Raw genomic sequence first — 15,455 nt, forward strand, 5'->3', positions numbered from 1 at the left:
GTATCTTAGAGAAAGCTTCGAGTGTATTGTAACAAACCTTGGCTTCTTCACAGTGCAGAGCTAGTATATCTCTTTGGATTGTAGATTTAAGAATAATGTAGAAACTTGATGAATAAGAATAAAATGAATACTTTACTACCCAATTCTATGAGCACAAAGTAGAACTAACATCACAAAAAAAAAAAAAAAAAAAAAAAAACCTTCAATTTGACTTCCTTCCTAAATAAATAATTGCTCATTCCTATCTATTAGTTTTTGAGAATATTTCAAATTCGGTAATTGAATTATACTCAGTTCCTATTTGTATTAGTTCAAAGGATTTAAGGATTTGCTAAGGGCTCTGTTTTGCAAACAGGTAGAGGTAGAAGTGATGATTGTCGGAGGAAGGACAAAGGACGTGCAATAGTTGAACAACCCAAGAAACGTTCCGTGTCTCTTCTGGTTTTAGGGCAGCCAAAGGCATCTTTCTTTGCTAAGTAATCAACAAAACATTGATTGAAACTCAGTAAACTAACAATTTGATTTTCAATAAAGGTTGAATTTATGTTGATGGTAGATTTTGGAAATATTTTGTAGTTAATGGTTAATAGAGATATTTTTGAAATCTGTGATTCACATAAGATTATCCTTTAATAGGTTTACGAGATTGTAACTAGCTTAGGTTTAATTCAATCCCAGATTCCGAAAATATTCTTAAATATGAGTGAGGTTAAATAATTGACATAGTTCATGTTCGTCATATTCTAAGAATCCGCAATCAACTTAAACATGGCAAAGAAAACACTAATATAATACAAAATAACAACATTTTTACCACTAAGTGAACATTGTAGTTGATATAACTAAAATATTATATGCAGACTGTGATCTCTATTGTTTGCAGGGAATGGTAGCTCAGAGAGTCATCAGCAGCAGTGGTGGACTATTGTATACAAAATTCAGAGTGCATGACAATTGGGGTGAAAAAGAATAGCAAAAAAGAGGGAGGTTATCTCATCAGTACCAAGAAACAAAAAAACTTTTGGCTTCTCGCTTAGATTTTCATGAAAAAAAATTATGATCTCCACCATACTTGCAGCAGAATTAAGTCAAAACCGACCGCATTTTCCAAAGGTTGATGACATGTTGATGATCAATTCCAACTGAATGGGAAGTCCAGTAGGGTTTCCTAGTGTAACTTATTCTTACGACTCAACTATATGTGAATATTGTTGGAAAAAATGTAGTTTGTATAATCTTGATATCTCTAATTAACTTAGGATAAATCTAAATGTTGTAAATAGTAACTTTTAAAATTTATTAGGTAATTATAATCAAATTCACTAATATAATTATTAGCGAGATTATTATTTTAATCGGCATACATTATAGCTTTTAAATACTTTTAAAACTCTCGAGTTATACCATTATTATAATTATAATTTGTAAACAAAATTATGTAATTTTAATTATTAATGTCACGATTTTCATTTTTCATTTTGAACAAAACTCATAAAAAACCTATCTCCTTCCCGGGACAAAACATAAAATGTGTATATTTTACCACTTCCATTTTGACACACTAAAAACACTATAAATCAGTTTATTGGATGAACAATCAATTTTTGCAGTGCATTTGGGCCCTGAATCAGATGGGGCGGGGATGAACTCTGAAAAAGCTTTACTGCATTGGATGAATTCAGTTTGTAAAACATTTTATCATCAAGAAAAAATATCATCTTATATCTTATTTATTTTAATACTTTTTAAAACAATAAAAATAAATAAAAGATTGTATCATCTTAATTCTTTTTTGTTGCCTTTACCTAGGGGGATTTTAACCTTGTGCCATGGGCTTTATCCCTAAAACAATTTAGAAAGTAATTAAAGACACATTTAATGGCTCCACTGTTGGAATTATAACCTTATTTGTTTGTTTAACAATCTTCTTGTTTTTCACAATTTTGCAGTGCATTTGGGCCCTGAATCATATGCTGTGGGGATGAACTCTGAACAACCCTTTATCAAGACTGGATGATGGACTGGATGAATTCAATTTGTAAAACATTTTATTATCAGGAAAAAAAAATATCATCTTACATCTTATTTATTTTAATGACTTTTTAAAACAATAAAAAAATACAAGATTTTTATCATCTTAATTCTTTTTTTGGTTACCTTGACCTACGAGATTTTAACCTTGTGCCATGGGCTTTATCCCTGAAAAAATTTAAAAATTAATAATCAATAATAACATTAAAATTTAAAAATTAATAATCAATAGTAACATTAAATTTTAAAGTAATAGTATATATATTATATTTTTAAAAGTATATATATTATCTTTTTAAAATTTTATTTATATATCACTTTTAAGTTTATATAAAAAAATAATACACATATATAGAAGTTTATCGAAATTCCCATTATGAAAACTTTTACATGTTTCGAAATCTCCTGAAGCTTAAATATGATCATCTTAAATATGATCATCTGTTTTCTTCTAGGCTCTTTGATTTTATACCATGTCCTAGTTTCGCAGAATGTATTACTTACATGCCTCTAGGGAATTTTCCTCTTTGTTTCCATTCAAACATACATAAATTTAAAAGTATCAATTTACTTGTGTTGTTGTAGTTTGTTCCTTTATCTAAAGTTCATTCAGTTGTATTTGCTCTATTTGATGCAGTAAGGAAGTGACAAAGCTGCCGGGAAACGAGACAATATTCCTATAAGAGGTACTTAGTGATGCAAGGTAATTTATTTACATGTTTAGGTTGGAAGTATGAAATATGTTTACTAATTTATACCCAACGTTGTGGTTGGAGGTACTGAAATTGCAAGCTGAACTTGCATGTCGGCAGGGACTCCTGCTACGCAGTTGTCCTTGTTAGGGTTAATATACATCATTCAATTGTACACAATGGAAACTCTGGACATAATTATCAAAGTGTCTGATACTGTCTATTAGAAACCAATCTAGATAGTAACAATGTTTTTCGACTTTCATTCATTACACAATAGGGAAGACAACCCAACAAGTTTATGAAAAGTAATGATCTATGGTCATACTTAATACTGTATATGTGTGGCTGATTTCATAAAACAAAATTTCTTACAAATGATTCAGAGCCACATGGTCGTCATCTATTTCATTTAAATTATGACGAGCAGAAAACAAACTTCAGATGCACCGACCAATACTTGGAAAAGAAGTCACATAATGTCAAGATTTGAAACTTTCACAAAAACCAAAGCAATAATATACCAGCCCATTTCCATGAGGGTTGTAGGGTTTGAACCTGTCAACCATAAGGAAGGACAATATTTTATGAGATAGTATTCTATATTTCCTTAAAAAAAAAAAGAGAAGTGGAGAAAAGAAACAAACGGATTAGGGTTAGAAAACCCGCCTGTAGGAAATACTTATATAGTAAACACTCCATCTGCACACAAATCCAATGCCCAAAGTCAGTCAAAATTATAGGATATGTTACCTTCAAAGAGTGATTTATAGAAAATTTAGATTTTAAGCTCACCAATGGGCATGACCAAAATATTGGTTAAGTCATACCCTTTGCGAATTGGTACAACCTCCTTGAAATTCCGCGTATACTTCCAATCCTGGCCATGCTTCTAAATGATCCGCAAATTCTGTACCAAAAACTCCATTTACATTCGTCACTCCATGGCCTTGAAAAATTTCGTTTAACCATTCATTTTCTTCTTCCAGATAGTACGTTTCTAGAGGTAAAAGATTATCCAATTCTACATGTAACTGCGTATCTTCCACTACGCCACATAAATTATTCCTCCTCTCTGAAATTTCTTCAAATTGTACCTCTTCTACCCTGGCGCTGACTGATATTCCATCGGTTGCGTTTTCTGCAAGAGACTCTACCGACAAGAAATCAATGTCGAAATCTGTTTCATGAAATACCCCAAACAGTTTAAGCGGCTCGGTATTATTGAACAACGGGATATTATTGGGGCAAATGTTAATCCCTTTGTTTCTAGGCGCCATCGCATGGGCTTGTTGAGAATTTTGCAGATCATATATTGTGAAAGATGGAACGACCTCAGCAGTTGGACGACTGTCATAGCTAGGATGCCGTTGTGCCCACTTCCCTTGCGTTCCAGAACATGTACCTTCTTTCATAATATTGTTGCATGACTTCAAAAAACTTGTACCTTCTTTCATAATATTGTTGCATGAGTTCAAAAAACATGTACCTCCTCTCATAATATTGTTCCCTGAGTTCAAACAACTAGCACATGAGCACATGACATTCCTTTCCGGATACCCGCAACAATGTGTTCCATAGGATTGCAACTTAGTTAATCCAGGCTCCATTTCGCAACAAACTTGTTCATGCGCTCTCTAGTAGGCTCCTCCCATAACTATGCAATAACAAATATCTTAAGAGGCGTGTGCATGCAATATTGTACTGCAACCATTTACCTTTAGATGACATGAACTCATCCAATTAGGAGGAGAAGCAATGATGCAGTTGTGTGGGCATGCTGGCTTCTTAAGCAATGGCGCAGGAACTGATGAACGCGACTGTAAGGAAGTGTTATAGAGCTTTCCACCCAGAGTGAAGTGTTTTTGACACCTGTAACATATGTATCTGGGCTGCATCTTCTTAGCTGGGCCCTTGTTATTCATATACCTAAACCTGCAATATTCCCAAGATTTACATCTGGGACATATGGCTTTCTTCTGCCTGAATATCTCCTCCATCTTTTGCTATTGAAACAAACACAAATAACAAGAAGGAAAAGTATATGCAAAGATGGATGCTACCTTAATTATCTATATATAAACCACCACACTGCTTTTTTTTTAGCTTTTTTAAGTTTGATTATTTACTTTCTTTTTTTCTGGAACCTCAATCCATTTGCTTTAGCTTTTTTGTTTCTATTTATAATAATTTAATTATTTACTTTCCCTTTTCTGGAAACTCAATTCATTTGGTTTAGTTTTTTTGTTTTTTTTTTTTATAATAATTTGATTATTTATTTTCTTTTCTAGATCCCTCTCCATTTGGTTTAGATGTTATTGTTATTTTTGAACCTCTCCACTTGTTTTAGCCACAGACCAAAAACACCCTCAATTTTTTAACTCTGCAATTAGATTTCCGTCGTAAATGTTTTCCTATTGCGTCGTGGTTTATATGATTTTTGTATTTTTTTGGTTTGTTTTTACTGATAAAGGAGACCGCTATGAATATTTTCCTATTGCCTCGTGGTTTACTTGATTTTTTTTTCTCCTTTCACTTTCATAAGGGAGGCTGGAGCTATGTGATATATGCTTCCTGTAAATTCAAGTAAATCTTTTTTTTTTGGTCCATTAACGAGATTTTACTATTGGTTCATTATTCAAATAATCATTATTAATTTTTAAATCATCACACCCAGAGCTATGTGGTATGCAATTTCAAGGAAAACTTGGATGCACTATTAACATTGCGGATCAGATGCGGGCTATGTATCGTTCCTTGTTTGTCGGCTGAGGTAAAGAAACTTTGATATGAAGGTTTGTCATATGCTTTATGGTGGTTTGGTATATGCCTTATGGTGGGTTGGTATATGCTTAGATATTGTGTTTTGGTGTATGCTTTGATATGGTGTTTAGTATATGTTTTGGTATATGATGTGGTGTATTCCTTGGTATATATTTCGATGATGTTGATACATTCATATGTATATGGATGTAAATACCATCATGAGTTGTGTTATAAAGCTCCATGAGAAGTATGTCTTCTTTCAACATGTCGCTGAGGTATTTGTGTGATTGAACACCGAGGATGGTGTCCCCTGAGGGGGATGGTTCTGTAACAGTCCACGGGAAAATTCCATGTAATAAAAGTTAATAAAGGAAAAATAATAACCACTGATGAAGGGACACTTATTCCAAGCTGAATGTTGGGCAAAATCTTAGTGATGGGATCACTTGTAATTGTGTGATGTCTAAGGAAATTGGAAAAGGAAATGGTTAAGGCTTTGGAAAGGCAAAATGGCATTTCGGCACATTTATTTATGAAAATAATGGAAATTAGGAGAAAAAGGAGGTGAAAGGTCACAAGTTTCATGTGAGGAGGAAAATAATGGAAAATGAAGAAAATAGAGGCCTCATTCATAAAAAGGCTTCTGAGGATCAGTTAATTGCTTTTGTCAGTTCAGTGTTGGAGCTCTCTCTCATACTCTCGGATACTTATAGTTTTCTTGGAGAACTCTTGGAGTGTGTGGCATACTTGGATTCTTGGAGCAAGAAGGAAAAGGAAGAGCAGGAAAGTGTCAAAAGGCATCAGAATCAACAACTACATCATATTTACTTGCAGGTACCGAGTTTCATGTATGATTTCTTCACTAATTTTGGCATGCATGGCATATGCGTGTGGATTGTTGGTTGTGATATGTCACTTACATAGAGGTTTGCCTAGATTGACAGTGGATTTCTTAGCCTTACCATTTCCTGGATAGTCATTGTGATTGTGGGTTACTTTCATTGTTTTTTTTGGTTGCTTCTCATGTTTCCTTAGCTTGGGTTGAGTTATTAGTTCCTAGAAGCCCTGATTGGACAAACGCTCTAGAATCCCTTTAACGACTTGGGTTGAGTTACTAGTCTTGGATGCCTTGGTTGGAAAATGATCTGGAAGCCTTTGGTGTGTTGAGTTACTAGTCCTAGAAGCCTTGGTTTTAACAAGCGCTCTGAAAGACCTGGAAGGCTTCGATTGAGACCAATATGATGATGGTTTTGTGATGTTCGACCGTGAGGTACAATCATTATTGATGGTTTGAAGTGGATGGCCTCTAGAAGCCCTAGATGGATTTTGATTGATGTGTTGTATGAGATCCCCGATTCATGCTTGGAATATGGCACGGGGATGAATGACTAAAGAGAGATTTGGCTCAGCCATTCTATGGTAGGGTGGAACATGAAAGTCCCATCCCGGGTTTGGATTTCACATCATTAATGAAAGTTATTTCTCCTTGTATTTCTATGAGAATTTTGATGGATTACATGTTGTCTGTATGACTATACCTTCGTGAGTATTTTTTATTGCTATTATTCTAGTTATGTATGTGTTTTATGACAACAGCCATGGGTGTCTCTCATCATGTTTTTACTTGTAATTGAATGATAAATGTATCTATGACCTAATGAATGGAATGGCAGTTGATGTGTTGACGAATCAATGGTTCTTAGCGATTTTTAGCTAAGTATGAGACCCCTATGTTCATAACTATTATTTACACCTGTAGATTACATATTTGTGATATGTTTGACGAAATGACTGTCATGGCTAGTTCAGATCTAGTCAAGGTCTTAAACAAGTATTTGCTTTACTATTTTCATTACCATGTTATTTTACTGATTTGAAGGTATGGTTCAATTTTGGGAAGTGACCTGGTCTCTGGGCCTGAAAAAGTGGCTCAAATCCCGAAGTCATTGGCATAGAATTGACAATTTTGGTCTGTGGTCGCTGGTAGGAAATCTTGTGAGAGAGAATTTGGATTTTTGGTCACCCTCATGCCTATAACCTGGGTGCGACTAAGGCTTCAGTTGTCCAAAATTTCAGTGAGACCCCAAGGCAAGTTGTATAAAGTATTAGATTGGTTCCTGAGGGTTCTGTAGTTGATGATTAATGTCTGTATGGTATGTTTCCATTTATTTGACTTCATTAACGTAACTTAGGAGGATGAATCATATCATAGTGGCCTCTCGTGATATGTTTACCCCGACTGGCTAGTTTCTTGGGTAGATGTGGGAGGAGGGTTTTACAGTAAATAACCCTTATAACAATCCATTAATAATATACCTTCATTCCCAACATCCAAACTTGTACTACAACATGCTCTTTCCTCGAGGTCCAATGTTGTAACTTCACTTTAATGATTTTCATCTTCTACGTTATCTCATCCAACACATTAGCATCATAACAACCAATAGCAAAATGATGACCTAAATTGCATACCATGACTTCACAAGGCATGTTTAACCTACTATTCATGCATAACTATAGCCAAGGCCACACATGCATAACAACTTCATATATACATAAAACACATGATTACGAAACTATATACACATTTTTCTAGCTAGAGTCCAGTCATCAATGTATGACCATATCAACTACCCAAACCATGACCTTATGCATGACAACAACAACTGCATCATGTGCACTTCACAACATGTGAAAACTGACGTGGATAACCAATGCATAATCAATCATCCACTCATGACGACGCACTCCACAATGCACCATCAACTTCCCATGGCGACATCAGTACAACCATGATCAACACCATGCAGATGAAACAAGCAGATGGACTACATGTATAAGGAACACATATGCAGCCAACATGAATGTGTGAACAACACACAACCCAAGGAGAGCACAACCACGCTCTGATAGCACTCCATAACACCCTCCTCCCACATCTACCCAAGCAACTGGCGAGCTAGGGTAAACATGCAACGAGAGGCCACTATGATATCATTTTACCTCCTACGTCACGTAAAGGAAGTGGAACCGATGGAAACACACCTTATAGACATTAATCATTAACTACAGGACCCTAAGGAACCAACCCAATACTTTGTACAACTTGCCTTGGGGTCCCATTGAAATTTTGGACAACTTAAGCCTCAGTTGCTCTGATGCTATAGGCATGAGGGCAATCAGAAACCAAAGTCGCTCTCACAGGCTTGCCTGCCATCCCCCAGAGACATTTTCTATTAGTGTTATGCTAGTGACCCCAATATTTCAGCCACTTTTTCAGGACCAAAGCCTAGGTCACTGCCCGGAATTTAACCATCTCTTCAAAATAGTAAAACAACATGGAATTGGTAGTACTAAAGCAAATACTTTTTTAGGACCTTGACTGGATGCCTACTAGTCATGATAGGAATTTCGTCAATCATATCACAAATATGAGATCTACATGTTTCAGCAACATATCTGAGCATAGGGGTCGCATACTTATCTGAGATTTGCTAGGAAGCATTGATGCCTTAGCACATTAACTTCCATTCCATCAATTAGGTCATAGATACATTGTTCATTCATTTGCAAGTAGAAACATGATGCGATCCATACATAGTTGATGCCATAAAAACATGTACATAACCAACATAATAGGGACAAAAATATCAATGAAATCACAACCATATAAACCACATATAATCCATCATAATAATCATAGAAATACAAGGAGAAATAACCTTTCATTTAATGATGCAAAACAAAACTCGGGATGGGACTTCCACATTCCAGTTGACCATAAAATGGTTGAACCAAATCTCTCTTCAATCATTCACCTTTGTGCCATATTCCAAGCATGAATGTGGAATCTCACAAAACACATCAAACAAAACTCATCTAGGGCTTCGAGAGGCCATCCACCTCAACCAATAAAACAATGATTCCACCTCACAGTCGGACATCACAAAACCTCCATCAGATCGGTCTCTATCCAAGCCTTTCAGAGTGTTTTCCAAACCAAGGCTCCAGGACTAGTAACTCAACCCACAGCTTTTCGTGGGGTCCAAAGCATTTGTCCAACCAAGGCTCCAAGACTATTAACTCAACCCACTAAGGGATCCACAGTGTTTTTCCAACCAAGGCTACATGACTAGTAACTCAACCCAAACAGATACAGATATTCAAATTTTTTTTCCAACCAAGGCTCCAGGACTAGTAACTTAACCCAAGCTAAGGAACATGAGAACCAACCAAACAAACAATGAAAACATACCCACAATCCCCGTGGCTATCCAAGAAATGGAAAGGCTAGGAAATCCACTGTCAATCCCAACCATCCTCCATGCCAATGATAGATCACAACCAACAATCCACATGCATATGCCATGCATGCTAAAACAAGTGAAGGAAACACACATGCAACTCAGTACCTACAAGCAAATCTGATGTAGTTGTTGATCCTGATGCCCTCGTGTGGTTTCCTTCTTGCTCCAAAATCCAAGTATGCCACACCCTCCAAGAGTGTTCCACGAAAACTCTAAGTCTCCAAGAGTATGAGAGAGAGAGAACAATGAGAGAGAGCTCCAACACTAAACTGACAAAAGGTTACCAATTGATCCTCAAAAGCATTTTTATGAATGAGACCTCTATTTTCTTCATTTTCTATTATTTTCCTTCATTTTCCTTCTCACATGCAACGTGTGATCTTTCACCTCCTTTTTCTCCTAATTTTTATTATTTTCATAAATAAATGTGCCAAAAATGTAATTTTTCCTTTCCAAAGCCTTAGCCATTTCCTTTGCTAATTTCCTTAGCTATAAACAACCAAATGAAAACCCACTAGGATGCTTTACCCACCATCCAACTTCAAATACGTGTCCCATCACCATGGAATTATATATTTTTACATGAGTTTTTAACGAGGGTTGTTACAAAATCCAAAATCCTATCAAGTAGTGACCATCATTACTGCACTACAGAATTAATGGAGTTTTTGCCATGTCAAAAGAGAGCAACTAAACCCTACTAGATAACACACTAACCAGATTTAAAAACCATTCTCCTAAACCAACAAAGAGCAGCATACCATGGAAGCTCAAGGAATCTCAAGGAACCTTTAAATAAGTCAAGCTATAGCTCTGCCATGAGCGAGACTAAAGAATAAAATTCATTGCGAGACCAAAACCCTCAGAAGGACATTGAGAAGGCTATTATTGGGAATCACAATATTAAATCCATCCCTTTGCATAATGAATGTATCATCATGTCTACAACATTCTCTAACAACTCCAACCATAGAAAAATAAATACAAATACCACCCCAAGTAAAGAAGAGTTATACTTGTGTGCCACTCGTTGCGAGGAATGTGCCACAAGGAAAAAATCTTGAAAATTCGTGGCCTGGAATTGGAATGTTGTTAGACCACAACCCTTTTCATTCTCTTTAATCACACTGACGGCTAGGCTAGGTTGAATGGGGGGCAAATAGTTTCATCTCGAAACAAAGTAAATTTCTATTGATGGAAAACTTATGGATGATGCTCAAGCATCTTGGAATTTTTAAAATGGCTAAGGGATAGGGACATAGTTAATTATACATTCATCTCTCTATTTTGCCTCGTCCAAGGGTGGATCCTTTTTTTTTAACGCATCCACCAAAAAATTTAAGTGCCTATACACATGAAAATGGTTAAGTCACTTGAATTGAGAGACAATAGGGAAATCCTTTGAAGTATGGGAAGGTGCTCTAAGCACGACACTTTCTTGGCCTTTATTACTTGTCGAATAACATGCGCTGAATCACCAAAAAGCAATAAGTTATAATTTTTTTGCAAGAACTAGTTTCAAATCTTTCCACAAAGCAAGATACTCGCCTTGATTATTGGTTGTAATACCAAAACCCCAAACAAATGGAAACACAACTTTTCCATAGAGACTAACTAAAACCCCTCCCACTCTTGACTCATTATATAATTCAAACTTATTATTATAGAATCTTTATTAAAAAAGTTTTATATTTAAAATCTATGATTTAGAAATAAAACAATATAATCCTTTTATATTTTATATTTTATAAGTTTTTAACTCAAAAATATATAAGTGATTTTCAAGTTTAAAACTTTTGTTAAAAATTATGGGAATTCTGCAACTTTCCTGAAAGTGCTCTCTCTACATCTTTTCTTCAAAGTTCTGTCTTTGTTACCCAGGCAAAGGTGTTATCACTAATGGATAATCGTTGTGGTATTTAGGTGATATTCTGTCATTTGGTTGTTAAGATTGATTTTGGAGAATCATTATGGCAGTTAGGGTGATATTCGGCCAATGATGGATTACTTTCTTCAATGTTAAAGTGAACTAATTTTTTAAAATAATATACTTCATTATAATTTAGTTATAAATTTAAGTTAATTATCCATTTATAATGAAAACCATTATGATACTTAAATATGTAAATCACACATACATATTGTTATTGAAAACATAGATTAATTTATCATCACCATTCATCCAAATGTGTTTTTAATAACATCTCACCTTCAATAGAAATGGATGGATTGACGCCATTTGTATTTTCTAATCATTTAAACTAATTATGCCGCTCTGCAAGGATCAGCACCGTTTAGGTGTTGGTGCTCGTACGTATAAATTTGTGTGGGGTGTTAGCAAACTATAATCGCTTTGAAACTTGAGAAAATTGATTTTCATGCCACTGTTTATCAGGTAATGCAATGCCAAGTAGAAAGTTTGCAAGGCTATGATCAATGTGCCAAATGATTTTCATTTTACTGATACCAGATATAGTTACTAGGTTTTGCTCGGTCATACAGCATTATTTATCTTGCCATGTTCTGGATCATTAATGGATGTAGTTACTAGAATTTGTTTGGTTATACTGGGTTACTTATGCTGTCATGTGCTGGATCATGAAAGGTTTTTTTTGGTTTGTGCTATGTTTGACTTCTCTGTGTTTTCTGCACAGTGGCTTATTTCAGAGATCGGATTGAAGAAACGAAACCCAAGCGCTCCCCCTTCACTATATTAAGCTGTTTATAATTTTTTGAAGTTTCAGTAAAACCTATTTTGGTGGAACTATAATGGCGACCAAAACTTCATTCCAGTCTAACAGCGAGTCCTCGAACTCTGCATCTTTTGCCAAAGCAAAATCCTTCACTAAAGGACCTAATCTTGATGGTTGCAATATACTTGAGGAGATTTTGCCCTATTTGGGTTAAGATTCTTATGGTGGGGAAAGAAAAGCCTCTGCTTTTGGTTCTTTCCCATACTGTCACTAACCGTGACAAGCTTATTCTCTTACACATAGGGCACCTGCCTCCAGGTAAGAGTTCTTCTGGTTGTAATGGTGGATGCTGAACATTTCTGCTGGTAATGGTGGATGCCGAACATTTCTACAAATAGATTGTGGATTCTTGGAATATTTTAAAATTTGATAAACATGAGTGAAGTTAATTATTTGAATTAGTCTATGTCAGACATAAGATCAGCTAGGTACAAATATATTGATCTGATTTAGATTGTGGATTTTTAGAATATTCTAAAATTTGATAGAAATAAATAAAATTAATTATTCAGACATCAAATGGGCTCAGATACAAATATGTTAATCTGATTTATTTTACAAATATGTTAATCTGATTTATTTTAAGAACAGGAAATGTTAGTACAAGTCAGATAACCTCCAAAGATTCTAGTGCTCTGGACTCTTTAAAAGAGCTTTGCCTACAACAACGCCCAGAGGTATCTTGCACTGATACTATCCTTATTGTCACTTTTTGGAATGTTTATTTGGATTGTAGATTTAAGAATATTGTAGAAACTTGATAAATAAGAATAAAATGAATACAACTACACAATTCTATGAGCACAAAGTAGAACTAACATCATAAAAAACAACCTTCAATTTCACTTCCTTGCTAAAGAAATAATGGCTTAAAAATAAACAAACTCATTCCTATCCATTAGTTTTCAAGAATATTTCAAATTCGGTAATTTAATTATACTCAGTTCCTATTTGTATTAGTTCAAAGGATTTAAGGATTTGCCAAGTGCTCTGTTTTGCAAACAGGTAGAGGTAGAAGTGATGATTGTCGGAGGAGCAAAGGACAAAGGACCTGCAGTAGTTGAACAAGCCAAGAAACGTTCCGTGTCTCTTCTGGTTTTAGGGCAGCCAAAGGCATCTTTCTTTGCTCAGTAATGAACAGAACTTTGATTGAAACTCAGTAAACTAACAATTTGATTTTCAATAAAGGTTGAATTTATGTTGATTGTAGATTTTAGAAATATTTTGTAGCTAATAGTTAATAGAGATATTTTTGAAATCTGTGATTCACATAACATTATCTTTTAATAAATTTACGAGATTGCAACTACCTTAGGTTAAGGTTGAATTTATGTTGATTGTAGATTTTAGAAATATTTTGTAGCTAATAGTTAATAGAGATATTTTTGAAATCTGTGATTCACATAACATTATCTTTTAATAAATTTACGAGATTGCAACTACCTTAGGTTTAAGTCGATGCCAGATCCCAAAATATTCTTAAATATGAGTGAGGTTAAATAATTGACATAGTTTATGTTCTTCATATTCTAAGAATCCGAAATCAACTTAAACATTGCAAAAAAAACACTAATATAATACAAAATAACAACTTAACAACTTTTTTTCCACTAAGTTTAGAACATTGTAGCTGATATAACTGAAATACTATCTGCAGACAGCGATCTCTATTGTTTGCAGGGAACGGTAGCTCAGAGAAGTCATCAGCAGCAGTGGTGGACTATTGTATTCAAAATTCAGAGTGCTTGACAATTGGGGTGAAAAAGAATAGCAAAAAAGAGGGAGGTTATCTCATCAGCACCAAGAAACAAAAAAACTTCTGGCTTCTCTCTTAGATTTTCATGAAAAAAAATTATGATCTCCAACATACTTGCAGCAGAATTAAGTCAAAACCGGCCGCATTTTCCAGAGGTTGATAACATGGTGATGATCAATTCCAAATGAATGGGAAGTCCAGTAGGGTTGCTAGTGTAACTTTTTCTTACGACACTAACTATATGTGAATATTGTTGGAAAAAATGTAGTTTGTATAATCTTGATCTCTCTTTAATTAACTTAGGATAGATCTAAATGTTGTAAATAGTAATTAAAATTTATTAGGTAGTTATAATCAAATTCACTAATATAATTATTAGTGAGATTATTAATATCTTGAGTTATACCATTATTATAATTATAATTTGTAAACAAAATTATGTCATTTTGATTATTAATGTCAGGATTTTCATTTTTTTTTTTTTAACAAAACTCATAAAAAAGCTATCTCCTTTTACCACTTCCATTTTGACACACTATAAATCAGTTTAGTGGATGAACAATCCATTCTTGCAGTGCATTTGGGCCCTGAATCATGGGGCGGGGATGAACTCTGAACAACCCTTACTGTAGGGGATGAATTCAGTTTGTAAAACATTTTATCAGGAAAAAAATATCATCTTACATTTTATTTATTTTAATGACTTTTGAAAACAATAAAAAAAATAAAAGATTTTATCATCTTAATTCTTTTTTGTTTCCCTGACCTAGGGGGATTTTAACCTTGTGTCATGAGCTTTATCCCTGAAAAAATTTAGAAACTAATTAAAAACACATTTAATGGCTCCACTGTTGGCATTATAATCTTATTTGTTTGTTTAACAATAGTCTTGTTTTTCACAATTCTTGCAGTGCATTTGGGCCCTGAATCATATGCTACGGGGATGAACTTCAAACAACCCTTACTGGACTGGTTGAACTCAGTTTGTAAAACATTTTATTATCAGGAAAAAAAATATCATCTTACATCTTATTTATTTTAATGGCTTTTTAAAACAATAAAAAAATAAAAGATTTTATCATCTTAATTCTTTTTTTTAACCTTGTGACATGGACTTTATCCCTGAAAAAATTTAAAAATTAATAATCAA

The 15,455-nt window shown here is 34.4% G+C and overlaps 1 protein-coding gene across 1 annotated transcript; it reads left to right on the forward strand.

Annotated features, from left to right (window-relative positions):
* The first annotated feature begins 4,518 nt into the window (after positions 1-4,518).
* On the forward strand, positions 4,519-14,384 carry LOC149215483 (uncharacterized). The gene is made up of 3 exons (XM_089389734.1): positions 4,519-4,545; positions 13,555-13,679; positions 14,207-14,384. Exons 1-3 carry the CDS (start codon positions 4,519-4,521, stop codon positions 14,382-14,384), a joined length of 330 nt encoding a protein of 109 aa, XP_089245860.1.
* The last annotated feature ends 1,071 nt before the right edge of the window (positions 14,385-15,455 follow it).

The sequence above is a fragment of the Pinus tabuliformis genome, chromosome 1_1, assembly GCF_031772625.1.
Source record: "Pinus tabuliformis cultivar Carrire ecotype Pingquan chromosome 1_1, CPIR1, whole genome shotgun sequence".
NCBI lineage: Eukaryota > Viridiplantae > Streptophyta > Pinopsida > Pinales > Pinaceae > Pinus > Pinus tabuliformis.